The following is a 22,153-nucleotide window of genomic DNA, read 5'->3' as shown; positions in this document are numbered from 1 at the left end:
TGATTTTTTCTTTCCTTCTACTAATTTGGGGTTGGGTCTGTTCTTTCTTTTCTAGCTCCTTGAGTTACATGATTAAATTATTTGAAATTATTCAATTTTTATGAAGTAGGCATTTCTTGCTATAAGCTTTTCTCTTAGCACTGGTTTTTCTGTATCCCTTAGGTTTGGTATGTTGTATTTGCATTGTTATTTGTTTCAAACATCTTTTTGATTTCTCTCTTAGTTTGTTCGTTGACCCAATAGTCATTCAGGAGTATAGTGTTTAATTTCCAAAGTTCTTGTTGTAATTGATTTCTAGTTTTAATTCATTGTCATCTGTAAAGATACCTTTTATGACTGAATTTAAAAATTTGTTGAGACATGTTTTTTGGCCTAATATATGTTCTATCTTGGAGAATGTTCCATGTGTCAAAATAAACAGCAACAGGTGCTGCCATTGAATAAAATATTCTCTAAATGTAGGTTAGGTCTACTTGGCCTAAAGTGTACTTTGAATGCAAAGCATTTTGTTAATTTTCTGTCTAATATGTCTAATGCTGAGAGTGGGGTGGTGAAGTCTCTGACTACTATTTGAGTCTCTATCTCTGCTTAGATATAGTAATATCTGCTTTATGTATCTTGCTGCTCTAATGTTAGGTACATATATATATATATATATAATTGTTATATACTCTTGCAAAATTGTATAAAGACTTTCTTTGTCTCTTTTTACTATTTTGACTTAAAGTCTGCTTTATTTAACATGAAGATAGCTACTACTGCACCCTTTTGGCTTCCATTTGTGTGGAATTTATTTTTCAATTCCTGTACTTTCAGTCTATATGTGTTTTTACAGGTGAAGTGCCTTTCCTATAAGTATCATATAGTTGGGATATATATATATATATTCAGCCAATATATATCTTTTAACTAAAATTAAATCAATTTAAATTCAAGGTTATTATTGATATAGGAGGACTTATTCTTGTCATTTTGTTAATTGTTTTGTTCTTTTGAATGTCTTTTTCTCTTAGTTTCTCTCTTGTTGTTTATGATTTTGGTTTGGTAGTTTTTGGTAAGTGCTAACATTTGAGTCCTTCCTCTTCTTTATTTGCATGTGCTCTACCAGTGTGTTTTATACTTCAGTGTGTTTTCATGATGATAGATACCCTGTTGCTGCCAGGTGTGGGATTTCATTAAGCATTTCATGTAGGGCCAGTGTAGTGGTAATGAATTCCCTTAATTTTGGCTTGTCTTGGAAGTAATTTATTTCTTCTGAATTTGTGAAGGTTTATGAGCCGACTATTCTTGACTAGAAGATTTTATTTTTTCTTTTTCTTTCAGCACTTTAAATATGCCATCTCATTTGCTCTTGACCTGCATGGGTTTTTTCCTGAAAAATTTACAGTGTATCTGATGAGGATTCCTTTATATGTGAGTAGATGCATTTATGTTGCTGTTTTTAGAAATCTCTATCTTTGACTTTTGACAGTTTGACTATAATGTGACTTGGAAAAAAACTTTTTGAGGTATATCTATTTGGGGATCTCTGAGCTTCCTATATATGGATGTATAAATCTCTTTCTAGACTTAAGAAGTTTTGAGGTATTATTTTGTTAAACAGACTTTCTATGCCTTTGCCTTTCTCTTCACCTGTGGAACACTCAAAATTTGAATATTTGATTACTTGATGGTACTCCATATGTCAAATATGCTTTTTTAAAATTATTTTTATTTGTTTTTTTGTGTGTGTGCGTGTAATTTCAAAAGATCTGTCTTCAGGTTCTATAATTCATTCTTCTGGTTGATTTAGTCTAATTTTGAAGCCATCAAATGTATATTTTGCATTTACTGAATTCTTTAATTCCAGGGTTTCTGTTTACTTATTTTTAAATTTATAATATTTATCCCTTTGTTGAATTTTGCATTCATATCCTGAATTGATTTTCAATTTTTTGTATTGTTAATACGTCTTCTCTTGTATCTCACTGAGCTTTTAAATATCATTTTGAATTATTCTGACATTTCATAAATTTCTTTTTTTATTGAAACTTGTTATTCCAGAATTAATTCTCTCAAAAGTGTCATGAGTTTAAATTTTTATTGGAGAGTTGAATCATTTGACATTTAAAGAAGTGTTAATTTGCTATTTGTTTCTTGTATGTCTTATGCTTTTTGCTTAATTTTCTATTGCAGCCTTCTTTTGTGTTAATAAAATTTTGTAGTGATGTCTTTCGATTCCTTTTTAATTTTTTAATAAATATTCTGTGTATATATTTATGTTTGTCATAGGGATTACATATAATATCTTAATGTTATAACAATCCTCTTAAATTAATATAAACTAATTATATACAAAAACTCTTCTCTTTTACAGTTCCTTACTCTTCCTGGTTTATGTTTTAGATGTCAACAAATTACATCCTTATTTATAGTGTACCTATCAATGCATTAATAATTAATTTTCTGCATGTTTCTTTTAAATTTATACCAAAAAAGTGGGGTCCAACCCAAAATTACAATACTACATAGATAAATGGATATTAGTTATATATCCTATATAGAGAGAGATTATGAATATAATGTATATGTTATATATGTGTTTGTACATGCACATTTGCCCAAGTATTTGCCTTTACAAAAGCTATATCCTCATATATATTTTAGTTACTGTCTAGCATCTTTTAATTAGAACCTGAAGAATTCTGTTTAGCATTTCTTGTAGGGCACCTCTAGTGGCTCTTTCTTGGTTTTGTTTGTTTGAAAATGTCTCATGTCATTCTCATTTTATATAGATTTCCTTCTCCAATTTTATTCATCAGTGTTTTATAGTTTTGAGTATACAAATATTTCACAGCTTTTGTAAAATTTATTCCTAATTATTTTATTTTTATGTTAATGTAAATGGTATTGTATTCTTTTTTTTTCCCCCCTTGAGATGGAGTTTCGCTCTTGTTGCCCAGGCTGGAGTTCAATGGTGTGATCTTGGCTCACCACAACCTCTGCCTCTGGAGTAGCTGGGATTACAGGCATGCACCACCATGCCCGCTAATTTTGTATTTTTGGTAGAGACGGGGTTTCTCCATGATGACTAGGCTGGTCTTGAGCTCCTGACCTCAGATGACCGGCCCACCTTGGCCTGCCAAAGTGCTGGAATTACAGGTGTGAGCCACCGCACCTGGCTTAGAATTGTATTCTTAACTTCCTTTTCAGATTCTTAATCATCACTGTACGAAAATGCTACAGGTCAGGTGTGGTGGCTCACACCTGTAATCTGAGCACTTTGGGAGGCAGATGCAGGCAGTTCATGAGGTCAAGAGATCGAGACCATCTTGGCTAACATGGTGAAACCCCATCTCTACTAAAAATACAAAAATTAGCTGGGTGTGGTGGTGCGTGCCTATAGTCCCAGCTACTCGGGAGGCTAAGGCAGTAGAATCCCTTGAACCTGGGAGGTGGAGGTTGCAGTGAGCTGAGATCTTGCCACTGCATTCCAGCCTGGCAACAGAGTGAGACTCCAGGCTCAAAAAATAAAAAAAAAGCTACAGATTTTGCATGCTGATTTTGTATCCTGTAAATTTACTCAATCTGTTTATTATTTCCAATAGATTTTTGATGGAGCCTTTAGGATTTTCTCTCTATATAATCATGTCATCAGCAAACAAGGAAAATTTACCTTTGTCCTTACCAATTTTGATGCCTTTTATTCATTTATTTTGCCTAACTGCTCTGGCTAGTACTTCAAGTACTATTGTAAATAGAAGTACTGTAGAAGTGCTGATTAGACTTCCTTGTCCTGTTTCTGATTTTAAGAAAACCTCAACTTTTCATTATTGGGTATGATGTTAGCTGTGGGTTGTCATATATGGCTTTTATTGTGTTGAGTTACATTCATTCTGTACCTAATTTGTTGAGAAGTCTTATTATGAAAAGATGTAAAATTTTGTCAACATTCTGTACATGACTGCTAAGTCCATTTGGTCTAAAACAGTTCAAGTACAGTGGCTCCTTTTTCGTTTTGTGTTTCAGTAATCTACCTATTGTTACAAGTGTGGTATTCAACTATCCTACGATTATTGCGTTGCAATTTCTCTCTCCCTTCAGATCTACTAATATTTGCTTTACATATTTATGTGCTGTGAAATCGGTTGCATCTATATTAAAAGTTGTTACATCACCTTGATTGACTTATTTATATTGACCTTTTTACATTTTTACAGTTTTTTACTTAAAGCATATTTTGTCTGATATAAGTAGCTATCACTACTCTCTTTGGTTTCAAAGTCCATGGATTTTTTCATCACTTAACTTGCAGTCTGTGTGTGCCCTTAAACCTCTTGTAAGCAACATATAATTGAGCGTTTTATTGTTTAATCCATTCAGGCCATGGGAAAATTTATTTATATTCAAGGTAATTATTGATAGTAAGAACTTACTGCTGCCATTCTATTCTTTTCTGGCTGTTTTGTAGATCCTCTGTTTCCTATTTCCTCTCTTAATGTCTTCCTTTGTGATTTGATGGTTTTCTGTAATATTATGCTTTAATTCCTTTATCTTTTTCTTTTGTATGTCTAATATACATTTTTGCTTTGTAGCTACCACAAAGGTGATGTAAAACATCTTATAACAGGATTAGCTATACTTATATCAGACCTTAGTATTGTCACTTGAATGATCCTTGTTGGCAAGACCTGTGGGAGATCTTCAGTGTCTGTGAGGGGTGTCAGTAAACTCATCTGTGGCTCTCTGCCCAATAACCAGGCTCTAGGGCTGGCAATCATGAAGGCTGTAGCCAATGATGTGTTTCAGGGCAGAAGTTAGTTGTAATCATGAGTGTTCCAGCACAGGCCACCTAGTGGTGAGGGCTGGGTTCAGAGGTATGAGTTGAGGCTGAGTAAGAGTGCACATGTGGCAGTGCTTGCTGTCAGTTTACACATGAATGATTGTACGGCCATCTGAGGTTCAGCAGTAAGATGAAGTCATCTGTGTATGCATGGGCAGCTTCAGGAATAAGCTGTAAGTGTGCGCAAATGTGCAGCTGCAGGAGCCAGCTGTGTGTGTAGGCAGTATTTTGGAGGCAGGAGACAAGAGGCATGGCAAGGTGCTTGTTCAAGCCCAACTGTGGGGCTGGGCTGGCAGTGTGCAACAGCCCAGCTTCAGTGGCCAGTCTTGGGTGTGCAAAATGGTGGGGCTAGAGCCTTCAGCAGGGGTCCTGGGACTATTTGTGGGCACAAGCACAGTAGCTGCACTGGGTCTCTGGGACAAAGCACCTGCAGAGGCAGCAGCTGGGGTGACTCCACAAAGGAAGTCATGGTTTAGTCTCCTGGAAAATGCCAATGGATGCTGTAGTGAGTCACCTAGTTGGGTTAACTATTGTGAGAGCAGCTCAGGTGGTTCTACAGAGGGGAGAAGAGGGAAGAGAAAGAAAGAGAGAGAGAGAGAGCGAGAGAACATCATCTGGTCAGGTATCTGGTGACTGTCAGTGTTGCTTGATGAGTCCCTGGGCCCAGGTGTCTGCAGCAGCAGCAGCTGTGACTCTGGGTGACTCCAGGAATAGGGAGTGTCTAAGGTACATGGAGATTGTGAAGAAAAAAATACTGCAGGGCCTTTGGTGGCAAAAACTACAGAGGGTTTTCTGCTTTCTTGTTGGCAGTTTTCTTCAGTGGTGAAAGCCACTAGGCTCCTCTGTAGAGCAAGTCAATGATGTTAGTAATCAAGAACATGCAGTAGTTCTGGGCAATGGAGTAGTTCTGCAGGGGCTACACATCCACCAGGAGGGTTGTTGAGGTCCTCAGTGGAGATGTCTGCTAGAATCCTGTGCTGAGCAGACCACTAGGGTTTGCTCTGAGACTATTCACATGGCTGATACTGATTGAGCCTGTCCCCTTCTTTTTCTCTGCCATCTCCAGGTGTCTCAGCCATACCAGTTCTCCCACTGATCTGTGTAGAGTGAAACTAAAGCTGGTCATTTGGGCAACATTCCAAAAGCCTGAGGAAGCTGGTTGTATATCCTCCTCTTATTTTCCGTGCAAGGTGGGCAGGCATGCCAGAGAGGTCCCACTCCATGCTGAGAAGTGCCAGCTTGAGGAATGGGTTAATGCAGGTAAAATGATTCTTTTTATACTTTTTGTGTGGTTCTTTTTCTGTGTGTGTGTGTGTGTGTGTGTGTTTTCTTCACCGTATTTCAGAGGCTCCTAAGTGGACCCCTAAGCTCTTTCATTTAGTTTTATTCACAACAAATTGTTGCTCTTTGTGGGAACAGGAAGGCTTGATCGCAGACTCCACCATACAATGATGTAATTATTTTCATAAATTTTTAATTACAAAAAAGATATAATTTTTTTGAACATAAACTCTGATATGCCATCTGCAATGGGAATATTTAGTCTTTGCCTTTAAGAGGCTTTCATGTATTCAGTGATTGACATAAGTCAATAGGCAATTACAATACAAATGTGAGTATACAGTGCTATGCAAACACATGAAAGGGACATTTATCATATTCCAATGGATAAGAAAAGGCTTACCTTAAGAAATGACATCTAACCTGTGAGTAAATGGGAAATGAAGGAAAATCGTTCAGGCAGAAAGAGCACCATGTTTCAAGATCCCTAAGACCAAATGTGGTAAGACCATGGGGATTTCCAGGAATTGAAGTAGTTAAGGATTGTTTTGAGAAGTAAGACTAGATAAGTACCTCTTAATCAGATAATGAAAGGCCTTGGCTAGAATTTTAGAATTCGGAATTTATTCTGACAGTGATGGGAGCTCATTGATAGGTTTTAAACAATTAGACACAAATATTTATTGAGTGCATACAATATGTAAGTATTATAATAATTGCTGTGTGAGAATGCAAAGGAACTCTATTATCAAGTAAGTTAAAGACAAAAGAGAAACATAGAAAATAACAAGTAGGTGCTAAAATGTGTGTCTTCTTGCTAACCGTAAGTGCAAAAGAAGCTAAAAAAAAAAAAAGAAAAAAACGTCATCACTGGGGCCAGTATCAGTCAAAATTTTATTTTTATTTTTATTTTGAGAGACGGAGTCTGGCTTTGTCACCCAGGCTGGAGTGCAGTGACGCGATCTCGGCTCACTGCAACCTCCCCCTCCCAGGGTCACCCCATTCTCCTGCCTCAGCCTCTCCAGTAGCTGGGACTACAGGTGCCCGCCACCACGCCTGGCTAATTTTTTTTTTTTGTATTTTTAGTAGAAATGGGGTTTCACCGTGTTTGCCAGGATGGTCTCGATCTCCTGACCTTGTGATCTGCCCGCCTTGGCCTCCCAAAGTGCTGGGATTACAGGTGTGAGGCACCGCGCCCGGCCTAGGCAAAATTTTATAACTGTCTTTTTTTTCTAGCCTAGTGTGTTGGGGTCCGCATGTTTCCTAAACAAAGGAATGAACACACAAGACAACACAAGACAAGACAAACATGGCGGCCACCTCGAATGGCGCACTCTGCTTTATTTTATACAGTTGTTTGTGGAATGTTGCCAAGTCACAAGACACATTGTTGTTTTTCTGACCTTTCCCTTTCTGGATTTTCAAGATGTTTACACATAAACAAGCCCCCAGGGTCTGCTGTTTGCAGCTGGCTCCTTTGTCCTTCCTGTTTACAGGGAAGGAACGCCCTGCTTCGTTTGCAAGAGCAGGACTTATCAGAATGTCTCGTTTGCGAGCACGTAGTCCTCTACATTTCCCCTTTCCTTATTTACAAGTTTGAATTTCTTTTAAAACCATCATTACATGTTGGGCTCGCTGGGATTCGGTGTTCGCCCTTTGGCACCGTCTACAGCAGACTGTGAAAACGACAAAGGCAAGAACAACAATCAATACATTACTAGAAACAGAAGTCAGCAAAGTTTTTACAGGGCTCATAGGGTTCAAAGACATCAAACTTCGTGCAATACCAGTCATCAAATCTGCACCAGTCAGGAACGGTAACTGATTGTGAAATGTTTCAGAAATGTTCTGTGTTAATTCGTGTATTTCTAGGGAAAGATTATTATGACCAATTAAAAGCCTCTTTATCTCAGTCCAATTATGTACAGTGCTGTTAAAAGGAACAGGAATAATACAAAATTGGGTAGTATTCCAATCACATTTCAACAAAGCTCAAGTATTCAACACTGTTAGCTGATCTCCTATCCAAGAAACCACTTGTTCCAAGTTATCTACTCATTCAGTCAGATGAGCATCTATGTCTCGTTGTTGTTGCCACAACAAATGAGATTGTTCATGCCATTTTTGTACGAATTCTGCATTTTGTACACTCTGGGGTAGAGCTAGTCCAGCAACAGTGGCGGTGGAAGCAATCGCTACAAGTCCTATCACCATGGTCATGAGGATTCCAACCATCCTCTGACTGTGGTGGACAAGATCTTGCATAACCTTGTAAATTTGAGTAACCCCAGCAGATTCACTCCAAGTACGTGTTAAGTTTACAGGTAGCCAGGTTTCTTTTCTGGCTCTTAGTATATATAAATCGGAATGAGACTCATTCCAATTATTATTCCACCAAGTAGTATTTATACAACTTAAGAATATACAATTGTTTGTACAGTTAACTACCCCTGTATAATTATCCCATTTAAAAATTCCTGTTAACAACAAATAAGGTTTTCTTACACATGCAATAACATATCTAGAACTATTTTGATGCAAAGATATATGGAAAGGGTTAGCAATATTAGTAGTAAGATTTAAGGACATGTTTCCCGTGAAAGTGAACATTGGTTTACCAGCAGTTAGCAACTTCCAAATATGACTTTGTATTTGTGAGGTATTAGCCAAATGCGGCATAGGGGGTGATAAACCACCATCATGCCAAATAATAGTTTCATTGCCATCTGCAGCGATGCTGTGATTACCTTTATGCCAACGCAGGTTGACATGGCTGAATTTAGTCTGAAAATCTCCATGTACACTCCAATCTGCAACAAGGTATTTATGACTCTTCCCTTTTACTTCTAACAACAATCGTGGCCCACCACCTCTACATCTAGTCCACTCTAGTTGGGAAACACCTCCGGACACATCGGGCATGGGGCATAAAGATAATGTACTTGGCAGAGTTTCATTAAGTACTGCAGTATGATTATACTTAAAACTTTGAGCCACAATAATCATTGTAAAGGCAGAGATATGACTATGGTTATAGCGAACAGCCCAAGCCTCATGAGAAAGATGCAGACAATGTGGACTACCCCCAAGACATATAGGTAACCCTTCAACCCCAAATTGATATGAACTATTTACTGTGCCAGTGTTTAATTCAGGATCCTGGTTTAAAAAAGGCAATGGCATCCAAGCAGTATCATTAGTAAATACTGGGACTTCTCTGTCTCCCCAGGCCACACTTTGATATAAGGTTGGAAAAGGAATATAAGCCCAGTATGTAAATTCTCCAGCCGTTACCTGACAATTTACTACGGCCAGCATAGCCAGGAATAAAGTCAGTGGGGTTTTGGGCTGCCCAGCTTGTTGAACAACCCCTTCAGCTTCTTAACTTTTTCAGTTGTCCCATGTCAGGGGCTCCACACGTCGAGTTCCGAAGGTGAATGTTCTCTGAGCGCTCAGATTTAGCTCCTGGAATTCCTTCAGGAACTCTTCGGATTGGCTCCTCTTCGCCATGGCACTGTTTCAACCATCGAGATGGAAACCACTCGTCTCGGGCACCTGTACGGACAAGAGCATAGCCTCGGCCCCATTGTAAAACTTTTCCTTTTAAATATTTCCCTTGTAATGAAGGATAATACACCCACAGATTACTGTTTTGCGTCTTTTCTAAAGGTTGTTGAAAATGTTTCACCGCTGCAGACTGCTGTAATTGGCGCCAATGGTTGAGAAAATTTAAAGTAAAAAGGGCTTTCAGAATTTGATGTTTTGGGGAATTGTGCCCATCTCCTCCTTTTAGTTTTAAAAGTTGTAATTTTAAGGTAGCATTGGCTCTTTCAATAATTGCTTGACCTTGACTGTTAAATGAAATACCAGTGGAATGATTAATATGGTATAAAGAGAGGAAGGCAGCCAATTTGCGAGAGCAATAAGCAGGGGCATTATCAGTTTTTAATTCAGCAGGGACTCCCATAACTGCAAAGCAAGTAAGTAAATGAGTAATAACAGAGTCAGCCTTTTCAGAGGGTAATGGCGTAGCCCACTGGAAATGTGACCACATATCAATAGTATGATGAACATATTTTAAACGACCAAAGGAAGGAACATAGTTACATCCATTTGCCAAATGTGATTTTGTTGAATGCGTTGAGGATTAATACTTGGACTTAAAAAAGGTGCAATAATAGGAGCACAAGGTGGGCAGGCTCTGACAATAGCTCGGGCTTGTTGGCGTGTTATAGAAAATCGCCGTTGTAATCCTAAACTATTAGCATGATGTAGTTGGTGCTCATCCTGAGCCCGTTGGACACTGCCAATAAGTAAAGAATCAATCTCACTATTGCCAAAAGATAAAGGTCCTGGCAAAGCTGAATGAGAATGAATATGAGTGATAAAAAAGGGGGGCAGTGTGGGAAGTAAGAGTTACAAATAATAAAGAAAATAATTTTTGTAAAGGAGTTTGAGGAAATAATGGTAAAGAAGTCTGAGAAATATATTTAGTTACACATACAGCATATTGGGAATCACTAACTATATTTACAAGGGGTTTGAGGCCAGTCTTGTAGAACAATAAGAATGGCAAAAAGTTCTCCTTGTTGTACTGATTTAAATGGATAGTGAGAAATTTTTGAATTGTCTGAAGTCCAGTATCCAGCCTTTCCATTGCTTGAAGCATCAGTAAAAAAGGTGGGACCTTTAACTGGAGTGTAACAGATAGGATTATATGGCAGTAAAGAATATTGTTGCAGAAAAGCAAATAATTTATTACTAGGACAATGCTGAGAAAAAGAACCAGTATACTCAGTGCAAGCCACTTGCCAACCCTCATGAATTTCCAACAGATATTTAATGTATTGATTAGATAATCGGGTAATAATTTTTATAGGGTCAGCACCAAGCAACTGACGAGCTTGATGTCATCCTTTAATAATTAATGTAGCCAGTTTATCAATATATGGGTGAATTTTCTTAATGGCGTTATTAGCCAAAAATAGCCACTCCAGAATATTATTATTTTGTTGTAAAACGGCCGTTGGCGAATGGGGAGTATGAAAAAGACACAACGAAAGTGGAAGATTGGGTGCAATATAATCAAGGTGAGCTTCACTAATTCTATTTTCTACAAATGACAATTCTTCTTCTGCTACAGGGGATAAAGTCCCCATAGGTTGAATACAAGTATTTACAGCTCTAAGATCAGTTAATAAGTGCCTTTTTTTTTTTTTTTTTTCCGAGACAAACACAGGGGAATTCCATGCAGAAGTACTTGGTTCAATATGCCCCTCGGCCAATTGTTCCTTAACTAAATTCTTTAAAGCCTTAAGTTTTTCTTTAGATAATGGCCACTGTTCCACCCAAACAGGAGTTGTAGTTTTCCACTTTAATTGTAAAGCTTGAGGCTTGTGGACAGTGGCTAAGAGTTTAAAGGATTGTAGCCCATTTTGAACATCATATTTTTGGCAGCTGAAGAAATATGAGGAATGCTTAAAAAGGCACCAAATTATTGTAAAAGATTACAGCCCCAAAGGTTAATATTAATGGGAACAATATAAAAGAACACTTTTCCTTGTTGTCCTTCAAGGTCCTACACAGCTCAGGGGCTTGACACTTTGGTAGACTATAGAAGCAGTACCTAGGCCGGATAGAGTAACCGATACTTGTTTCTTTTTCCAATGATCAGATCATTGAGCCAAACATATAATAGATACATCCGCTCCTGTGTCGACTAATCCCTCAAAAAGTATCCCATTAATTTGCAATGAACATAAAGGTTTTTGATCAGAAACTAAAGTTTCCCAGAAAACAGTTTTCCCAGTACTACCGAAACCTCCTTGACGCGACACATCTCTAGATAAGAAAGGAAAAAAAGGCAATAAAATTGTGCAATACATTCCCCTGCCTCTAGGCGCATAAATTGTGAGACTTGTACCATAATAAGGATTTTATCAGTAAAATCAGGATCAATAATTCCTGGGACCACCATTAACCCCTGCATAGCGCTGCTGCTTCGACCTAGTAAAAGTCCTACATGTCCCTTTGGCAAAGGACCACACACTCCAGTAGCCAACTTATATATTCCTCCATTAGGAGATAAAGTATAAGGTTGGACAATAGCTAGGTCAGCAGCGGCACTCTACTTAGTGGCAGCATAAAGCTGAGAAACTGGGGTAGGGTAAGATGTCTTTAAGGAGGACTCGAGGTCATTCCTTGATGTTGTAACCCACTGCTCACTGGGTACTGGGGTAGGCCTGCATTGTAGTTGTTGGGGCCCCAAGCCTGCGGGCCCCGGCTCCCCTTTCCCGAGAGGTGTGACAATACGTTCCCACTTTTATCAGTTTTTGAATGGCATTCATTGGTCCAATGTTGACCCTTGCCACATCGTTTACACATATCAGATGGTAACCTTTTTTCTTTTAGAGCAGAAGAGCCTAATTTTTTTGGCATTCCTTTTTACAATGACCGGGTTTCCCACATAGATAGCATATACCTTGTTTAGAATTGCCTTTTAAAGCCTTAGAAAGTGCACCAGCAAACAATTGAGCATCGTAAATAGCTCCTCCAACACCTGCACAAGCCCAAATGTATTCATCTAAATCAGCTCCACTAGCTTTTAGAGGATGCAGCAATTTTTGGCACTCGGGATTAGCACTCTCAAAAGCCAGAGTATCCAAAAGAATTTAAGCAGCAGGGCCTGAACCTACAGTCTTTAATACAGCATCTTGAAGACGGGCTACAAAATCTAGATACGGCTCAGTGGCTCCTAGTAGGATCTTTACAAAAGATAAGGAAGTTTTACCCGCTATTTCAACCTTAGTCTACGCTTTTATAAACAAGGCTTTAATCTGAGTGAGAGCAATATCATCTAGGCCTGCCTGAGCATTAAGAGTGGCGTATTGTCCCGAACCCGTAAGCTGCTCTTCAGTAGGTCCTGGGGGATTTCGGGTAGCATTTTTTCTATCTTGTACTCTTGCTTCCTCCCAGCACCAACTTTTTAATTGAAGCCATTGCGAATGATCAAGGACAGCCTGTCCCAACGTTTCCCAGTCAAAAGGAATCATCATATGTTCTAAAGAGAAGGAATCAAGAAGGCCAAGAACAAACAGCGACTGAGGTCCATAATTAGAAATTGCAGCTTTCATTTCTTTCAAAAATTTAAATTGTAGGTCTGTAAAAGTCACATTCTGGCCACCATTTGGGAACTGAGCATTGGGGCCGAAAGCAGCCCATGTTATTGGGAATAAATCTAATTCCTCAAAATCATCCTTTTCCTTCGATTCCTTCTTTTCTCCTACAGGAGGAAGAGGCACAGAGAAAACCTGACCTGACATAGGGAGGTTGGAGGTGGAGGCAAAGGGAAATCCTTTTCCAAAAGAGCAAAAGGGAAGGTAACAGGGAAGGCTCATGGCGGAGAGATAGGAGAAACAGGAGCAGAGGTACCTCGCAATTTTAACAACAGTTGTAACATCCCTAAAATGCGCTGCAAATCAGAATTTCCTTCAGATGAAGGAGGCATTAGCTCTTTTTCCAATTCCTTGTCCTCAACAACCGGGGCATAAATATGTTCCTCTCTAGGATCATTCCTCTCTAAAGCTTCAGATGCCTCACCTCCTGTGGCAGTATCGCCATGCTCTGAGTCAGTTTCAAGTAACTCTAATGCCTGAGTAATGGAACTACAGAAAGTCCACAAAGTCAGAGGCATCGTTTGCCCTCACTGATGAGCTCGATGCAGGACTTCAACCACTTGTAACCATTCCTTTCAATTTAACTGCACTTTGGTTTGATGTTGAAACCAATAACAATGTTGTTCAACATGGGCAAACAATCGCTTCAAAGTCTTATGTTCCTTAACTAACTTCTACTCCTATAGACATCAACAGTCCCTGGAGTAACCACAAATATCCAGAGGCCAGAGAGGTGGAATTCCCCATAATTTTCCCGTGGGTCCCCCTTTCTTTATTTACCTGCCCGGGGTGTCCCCCCTCCAGTTCCTTGCTCTCATGGAGCCACGGACCCTGCTCGCTGCACCAGATATTGGGGTCCGCATGTTTCCTAAACAAAGGAATGAACACACAAGACAACACAAGACAAGACAAACATGGCGGCCACCTCGAATGGTGCACTCTGCTTTATTTTATACAGTCATTTGTGGAATGTTGCCAAGTCACAAGACACATTGTTGTTTTTCTGACCTTTCCCTGACTTTCTGGATTTTCAAGATGTTTACACATAAACAAGCCCCCAGGGTCTGCTGTTTGCAGCTGGCTCCTTTGTCCTTCCTGTTTACAGGGACGGAACGCCCTGCTTTGTTTGCAAGGGCAGGACTTACTGGGAACACCCTGCTTCGTTTGCAAGAGCAGGACTTATCTGAACATCTCCTTTGTGAGCACGTAGTCCTCTACACTAGTGAACTTTTTGGGAAACATTATTTTCATAGATTTTTAGGCTTACGGTCTGACAATCAGTCATCCACAGAGTCTTTCATGATTAGGTACTTCACCACAAGGTGGGAATCTCAAAGGCTTCTTTTATACAGCCAGAGGCTTGGCCTTGGGGCTCTTTTGGAAAAACAGTCATAATAATCTCTCATCATTTATGACTACTATGTGTATTTTTTACGCAGACTTTGGTATTTCATCCTTGTACTAGGTAGAAAATCTTAAATTTTTCCACTTGCCTTTATGTTTATTGGTAACAATCAGTATGATCTACTATACTATGGTGTACTAAACTCACATTCCTGGGAGTCCATATTTTGAAGATCTTTTTTTCCTGTTCAAGTTCCACGGGATAAAACACAAATGTATGTCCTTCAATAAAATAATTTTACTTTAAGATATTTATATTGAAGTAAAACTTTTGCACAGGTGCAAAAAGAAATATATTCTAAAATGCTTATTGAATACTGTTTATGGCAGCAAAAAATGACAAAAACTAAAGTAAAATGGATTAAATAATTATTTTCATAAAATGGAATATTTATACCTCAGTCAGAATTGAATAAAGTAGTTTGATCTGTTAGAATGAAAGGGAGAAAAGAACAGAACAGAAGCAGCTCAATGGCAACACAGATTTATTGGGAGAAAGACCTGCGGAGAGGGGGTACCAGCTAGTGCCAGAGCCCCCTTCCCACTTACAGGCTGGACCAGTTATAGGTCCGGGCAGGAGAGGTCTGGGATTTTTGTGAAAATGGGGTGGGGGCGGTGTGTTTGGCTGCTGATAATGAAAGAATTTAGTGCGGCCAGTGGTTAGGCCTGGGACCTCTCTGACAGGATGTTTCTCACAGCTCAGGCCCTGGTGGAATTTTCCACTCTGACCAGTTTGTAAAATGGTGGGGGTCTGCAAAATAGTGCAGCTTGGGCTAACATTCTTATTTCTTACTTTAGTATAAAAAGGAAAAAGGGCGTCGTTGATCATCTGGCTGCTTCCTGCTGGATAGGGGCGCCGTGATTAGGGCCTGGGTTCTGGAGCTTCCGAATGGCTTCCTTGTAGGCTCTGGTATTAGACGTAGCAAAGGTGAAGGATATTATCAATGTGTTTTTGCATGCTTGCCTGAATAAAACAATTCAGCCTTTGGGAAATGAAGCGGGATACAAGGTTAAATATGCATGACCCAATCATTAGTAACAGGAAGAGGAAGATCAGGGGTTCTAGGAAGGGGGCAACCCAAGGTATCCATCTTAGAAGGGATGATCCTTGCCACCAGGAGTAAGCAACGACGTCAAAGCTCTGCAGCCCTGTCACGAAACCTGTGAACTGCGATATGAACAATGCCAGATTCATTAACACAGAAACAGCGTTCTTCCTGGAGGTATATGCAGGTACCCCCTTTCTCAGTGGTTAGTAGGTCCAGGGCTCTCCAGTTTTGAAAGATGACTCCCACGAGGAAGTCTAATTGTTGTTGGAGACTGATAATGGAAGTGTGCATATCTTCTAGGGTGTTAGAAAGGGTTGTGAATAGCATTTGGTATGAGGTGATTGAGGTGGTTATGCCTGCTATTCCAGTGCCGAGTGCAGCAGTGATGCCTAATCCTGTTAGCAGGGTGATGAGGTGTAGAGTCCATTTATTTCTTATGGGTGAAAAGGAGATAGAGGCTTCTAAAGAAATTAGAATACTTTTGTTTGGGGGTAGGATGTTGATGGTTGGAGCTTGAAAGACCAGGGTGCAAGTTCCTTTTTCCTGGTAGGCAAAGATATCAGTTTGTATCATACAAAAAGAAGAGACGGGGTGGAGAGGCAGAAGTTGTAGGTGAAGGTAGGTAGCCATGAAAAGGTTTCGTTCTGCCAAATTGAGTAACTGCCAGTCAGAGTGGCACCTGTAAGGGCCTGATAGGGAGCCTTGGCTGGGGAGTTGATGAAGGCTGTTTGGTTTTGGAGAGAGAAATTGTCTTTGTAACTGTTAGCCATTGCTGCCCTGGTGTGGTGGCTGTAAGGTACCAGTTGCAGGTGACGGAATTGTTAAATTTTTTTTCCAGGGGGCACCTTTAAACTGGAGACATAGAGAGCAGAGTTGACGGGGGGAAGCCGGGAATTGGATGGTAGGAAAGAAGAGAGGATCCGGTGGTGAGGTGCAGGGATGTGTGGATGGTAAGTGAGCCAGAAAAGCATAACACCTTCTGCCAGGCAGAGGTGGACCTGATTTTGTAATTAGAGTGTAGAATTGATAGTCTACAGGGAGTGCAATGGTAAGAATAAGACCACATAGGGACTGAGGAACCTGTCCCACCACTGTGGCATGGGCTGGATTAGGGTAGGTTCGGCTGAGACATAAGGTGGGTGGGGATATGAAGGAAGTTTGAGTAGAAATGGTACCCCCATATTGGTGATTCAGATGACGTTGTGTTGGTTTGTATGGATGTTAGTCCAGAAACTATTAGGTGAAGGAGGGCAACAGCCCTACCTGAAACCATGCTGAGAGAGCTGAGTTTGGAGGAAAGGTGTTCAGTTGAGTTTCCAGGTTATGAACTGGCTTCAGGGATGAATCAGCCAAGAATGGTATGGCCGAGTAAAAAATGTGTAAGCTTATGTTGGTCTGTGTCCATGTAAGTAGGTCGGCCAGAAGAGCCGTGAATCACTGGGTGTGCGTAGAAAGACAAATCCAACAGTTAGAGGAGAGGGGAGATTGTGACTGACTTAACAGGTGGTGTGTGAGGCTGACGAAGGGGGCCCAGCTGTCAGTGATTGGGGGTGGGGACTCAGAATATCCCATAAGCAGAGAAGGCAAAAGGAGAAAAAGGAGATTTGTGTAGGTGTGAAATCCTGGAAAGTGCCTTGCAGCCATAGCTCCTCGATTAGCATGAGGAATTGAGATGGATTATCTAAGGGCGTGGGGAAGGGGTACCAGGAGAGATCTGAGACAAGGTATGAAGTAAAAGATTTAAGATTGGAAGTGGAGAGTGTCATGGGCCAGTGCCTTTCAGATGGGTGACTTCTGGAATTCTTGTTAGGCACGGCGAGGTTGGTCCTGTGGGAAAGGAAGAATATTTCTGGGGTGAGGAGACTTCAGAGTGGGTCGGGTGCCTTTTAAAATTTGGAATGGTTTATACAATAGGGAAAGGATGTTAACTTTGCAGCAGCGGGGATGGTGAATATAACCTGACAGAGACCCTTCCATTTTGTTGGAGAGGGGACGAGAGGTCTGCTACCCAGACGCAGTCTCCTGGCTGTAAGTGTAAGAAAGTGAGTTGGGAAGAATCCTCAGGTTTGGGGAGGTGAGTGTCAGCATACTGTTGGACAAAGTGTTGAGTGAGGTGCAGTGCTGGCCAGGTGTCCTATAAGGGAGGGGATGGAGCAAAGTTCTGTAGGATGAAAGAATGTCCATATGTAAGTTCAAAAGGACTTAGATTTAGAGGTTTTTGGGGGAAGGTCCTGAGGCACATGAGGGCCAAGAGAAGAAGTGATATTCAGTTTTCATTTTGATCTCTAGGGAAAGTTTTGTTAACTGTTGTTTTAAGAGGGCATTCGCCTGTTCAAATTTACCCAATGATTAGGGGTGATGGAGACTATGAAAAACCTATATGATGTTTAAAGCCTTAGAAACCTGTTGAGTGACTTGGGAGATAAATGCTGGTCAATCATCCAATTGTACAGATGAGGGGAGGCTGAATCAAGGGATGATGTGTGTGATGAAGGTATAGGCCTTTTCAGAGGTAGTAAGAAAGGCTTCTATCCACCTGAAAAGGTATCTACCATCGTGAGGAGATATCAGACTTTCTTTATGGGGTAGCATATGAGTGAAGTCAATTTGCTAATCCTGTCCCGGCAACTGACCTTTGGGCCTGAAGGGAGGGAAAAGGAGGTGGTCTAAGGGTCCCTGAGGAGTAGTCTGACTGCAGGCAGAGCAACGTTTAGTGAGGCGGTCCAAGCTGACGGCCATTGTAAGGGAATGTATACAGGTTTTTAGAAATTGGGCAAGGGGCGATAAACCACATGGAATTGGTTATGGATGTGGGTGAGAACAGAAAGTTTTTGGGTCTTGGGTAGGATGAGTTTGTAGTCTAAGTAAAATCAGCTTTCCTTATGAATAGCCCTGGAGCCAGCAGGGTACCTTTTTCTTCTTGGGTTTATGCTAGGGAAAATGGGCAATAACAATGGTGTTCTAAGGGCTGCCTGCCAGGCTGCCGAATCTGCTAAAAAGTTTCCCTTAGTTATGGCATCTGTAGCCTTTTGGTGTCCCTTGCAATGGATAATGGCAGCCTCTAGTGGCAGTTTAGCTGTCTCCATCAGCTTGTGTATGAGTTTGCCATTTATTATGGCAGTTCTTTTGGTAGTTAGAAAATCCCTTTTCCGGCCAGATTACAGCGTGAGACTGTAGGATGTGGTATGCATATTTGGAATTAGTGTAAATGTTGACCCTCTTTCCCTTTGCTAGAGTGAGGGTCCTGGTTAGGGCAAGTAGTTCCGCTTGTTGTGAGGTGATATGGGGTGAGAGAGCATTGGATTCTAGCAGTTTGTTTTCGGCAATGGTGGCATAGCCGGCTGCCAGATATGGTTCCTTAAAAGAGCTTCTGTCCATGAACCATGTGGGTTCCTTCCACAAAGGGGCTTCTGAAATGTGCTGGAAAGGGGAGAAGAGGGAGGCTAAGAGGTCCAGGCAAGAGTGGGAGATTCAGAATCGGAAGTACTTATAGGGAGGAGGGTGGTTGGGTTTAGAATTTTACATCTCTGGAAGGTGTTAGAGGGTTGTTGTAAGCTGGATGGCGGGAGGAAAAGAAGAGATCGATGGCTCATGAGGTCCCATAAGTTATGGGAAGATGCAATAGTAATGTGCTAGTAGAGGGTGAGTTTTTGTACCTCTGAGGACAGCAATGTAACTGCACCCAGAACTTTCAAGCATGGAGGCCAGCCTTGGATGACAGAGTCCAGTTGTTTTCAGAAGTATGCAATGGCTTGTGGAGTATTGCCATAGGTTTGGCAGAGAAGTCCACGGGCAAGGCCTTGATTACAATGAACATACAGGGTAAAGAGTTTAGTGGGGTTGGGTAGTCCTAGTGCTGGGACATTAAAAGGATATCTTTCAGTTTTTACAAGTGGGAGTTAATGGGCAAGCTGAGTCCAAATGTTCTAGGATGGACCCACATGATGCCATGCAGAGTGGTTTGGTCAACAGGCCAAAGTTAATGATCCATAGTTGGAAGTACCCCACAAGGCCCAAAAAGGAAGGGTCCTTCTTGGTGTGGTGAAGGGGCATATCCTGTATTAGTTCCTTCCATTGGGATAGCATGGCTCAAGAATTAGGGGTTAGGGTGAGTCCAAGGTAAGTGACTTGGGTTTGGGCTACTCAAACCTTTGTAGGTAAAATCTGATATCCCTGGCCATGGAGGAAATTTAGAAGTTGGGTGATGTGTTGATGGATAGATCAAAGGAGGGACTACATAGAAAGAGGTCATCGATGTATTGAAGGAGGTTGCTAGGAGCAAGGGGAAGCTCGGTCAGATCCTCGGTGAGAGCCTGCTCAAATAGGAGGGGGCTATCCCAGAAACCCTGTGGGAGTACGAACTGTTAGGTAGAAGTGTGAGTATCTGGGTCTGACCAGGTGAAAGCAAGAAGACTTTGGGAAGCCAGATCCAAGGGAATAGTTTAAAAAAAAAAAAAAGTCCCTTAGATCCAGTACAGAGAAGTGTGTGGTAGATGGGGGCATATGGGAGAGTAGAGTATAGGGGTTGTGGACCACTGGATAGGTTGGTACATCCACTTGGTAAATGACATGGAGATCCTGGACCAAGGGGCAAAATCTGTCTGTTTTTTTGACAGCCAAAACAAGGGTGTTGTGGGGAGAGCTAACAGGTTTGAGAATCTGAGCTTGTAAAAGCTTACAGATAACAGGATTGAGGCCCCTGAGGCTGGCTGGGCAAAGGGGATATTGAGGCTGATGAAGGAAAATGGAGGAGTCTTGGTAGGTTATTTTGGCTGGGATGTGATGTGTGGCTATTGTGGGTTTAGAAACGTTCCACACTTCAGGATTGACAGAAGGTAACAGATGGATAGTGAAGATGAGGGGGAGGAGAGGGAAGCATCTGGGCAGCAGAGTAAAGTAAAAGGGGTAGAATTGGAGGAGGCTAGTTGTATGGAGGCCTGGAATTTACTCAGTATGTTCCACCCCAAGATAAGGGTAGGACACTAAGGGATAATTAGGAAGGAGTGGATGAAGGGGGTATTGAATAGGTTGCATAATAGAGGACCAATCTGTGCCTAGAGGGGATTCCACTGACTCTCACAATAGAGATAGAAGAACTGAGGAGGGGTCGAGAATATTCTGATAAAACTGAGTAACTAGTTCCCAGATCTAAAAGGAAGAGTATGGGCTTACCAGAGACTGACAGCGTTACCTTGGGTTCTGAGGTGGTGAAGGCGGTGGGGGCAGCAGACCCTGGACCCCGTCAGTCTTCAGCAGCCAGGTCTAGAATGCTTGCCAGACTGGAACCTGGGTTGCGGGACCTGTTTGAGCAAGCAGGGTGAAGAGTTTTGTTGAGCGCAATCTGACTTCCACTGTCCTTTGATATCACAGATGGGGCAAGGTTTTGAGGGCAGTATGAGATTGGGGCAGACTCTTGCCCAGGGACCCTGTTGGCTACACTTAAAACAGGCTCCTGATGGGGACTGTCATGAGGTTGAGGATTTTTGTATGCATTGGGGAATCCTGTTGTATGGCAGCTGCCAGTATCTGGTATTTAGCCTGGTCTCTTTTAAACTTTGGGGTTTTATTTCTTCCTCTCTATTGTTAAAGACCTTGAACACTACTGTGATTAAGTCTCTTTGGGAGGTTTGAGGGCCATCCTCCAGTCTTTGGAGTTTCTTTTGGATGTCGGGGGCTGACTGGGAAATGAAGCGTAAGTGGAGGTAGATTCTGTCCTCGACAGTGTCAGGGCTTAAGGTGGTATATTTAATCATGGCCTCTGAAAGGTGGAAGAAAAAAGAGCAGGGTTTTTGTCAGGGGCCTTGAGTGATTTCTTTATCTTTTCATACTTGATAGCCTTAAGGGCGGTTTTATTCTTGCCAGTTAGGAGGCATGTTATCATATGGCCTAGTTTCTGTCTGTCTGCAGAAGCCACCTGATAATCCCAATTGGGGTCAGCTCTGGGAATAGCTAGGGTTGCGATTGGGTTATAGGCAGCATCTTGTCAGTGGAGGGTGTCTGCTTGGGCCTGATCCAGATATGTTCCCTGTTCTCCAGGGTGAGGGAGGAGGAGAGGATGACATAAATGTCATGCTAGGTAAGGTTGTAAGATTGAGTGATATACAGAAATTCCTTGCGGAAGGATGTGGGATCTGTGGAAAAGGAGCAAAGTTTCTTTTCAATCTGAGAGACACCAGCTACAGAGAAGGGAACATGAACTCAGACTATGCCTTCAGTCTCCATAACTTCCCACAAGGGGAAGATGTCAGAGGGCCTCTGGGCCTGTGCCTGGTTTTCAGCAGCAGAAGGGGGCTGGGAATGAGATCAGTTACGGTGGGGAAAGGATAGAGATGAGAGATAGGAATAAGGGGGTGGTAGAGCCAAAGGGAAAGGAGGAGGAGATGGTGGTGGGAGTGGGGCTGGGGGGCAGGTAGGGATTCGTC

The 22,153-nt window shown here is 41.3% G+C and overlaps 1 protein-coding gene across 11 annotated transcripts in view; it reads right to left on the bottom strand.

Annotated features, from left to right (window-relative positions):
• Nucleotides 1-2,351: 2,351 nt before the first annotated feature.
• Nucleotides 2,352-22,153, bottom strand: part of LOC139360590 (endogenous retrovirus group K member 113 Env polyprotein-like) — a 150,091-nt gene continuing 130,289 nt past the window's right edge. For 5 of the 11 annotated variants that reach the window (XM_071088350.1, XM_071088348.1, XM_071088347.1 and 2 more), the window contains 3 exons: nt 20,904-21,031; nt 14,059-14,146; nt 2,357-9,658 (listed from right to left, as the gene is read on the bottom strand). In XM_071088350.1, the coding sequence (XP_070944451.1) occupies nt 8,159-9,421 (1,263 nt within the window). In that variant the 5' untranslated portion in view covers nt 9,422-9,658; nt 14,059-14,146; nt 20,904-21,031 and the 3' untranslated portion in view covers nt 2,357-8,158. Of the gene's footprint in view, nt 9,659-14,058; nt 14,147-14,484; nt 17,559-20,903; nt 21,032-22,153 lie in introns of those variants that run through there. The other 6 variants (XR_011618080.1, XM_071088346.1, XM_071088344.1 and 3 more) reach the window with 6 other exon arrangements.

Source organism: Macaca nemestrina, chromosome X, assembly GCF_043159975.1.
Source record: "Macaca nemestrina isolate mMacNem1 chromosome X, mMacNem.hap1, whole genome shotgun sequence".
Classification (NCBI taxonomy): Eukaryota; Metazoa; Chordata; class Mammalia; order Primates; family Cercopithecidae; genus Macaca; species Macaca nemestrina.
This window is presented reverse-complemented; position numbering and strand designations above follow the sequence as displayed.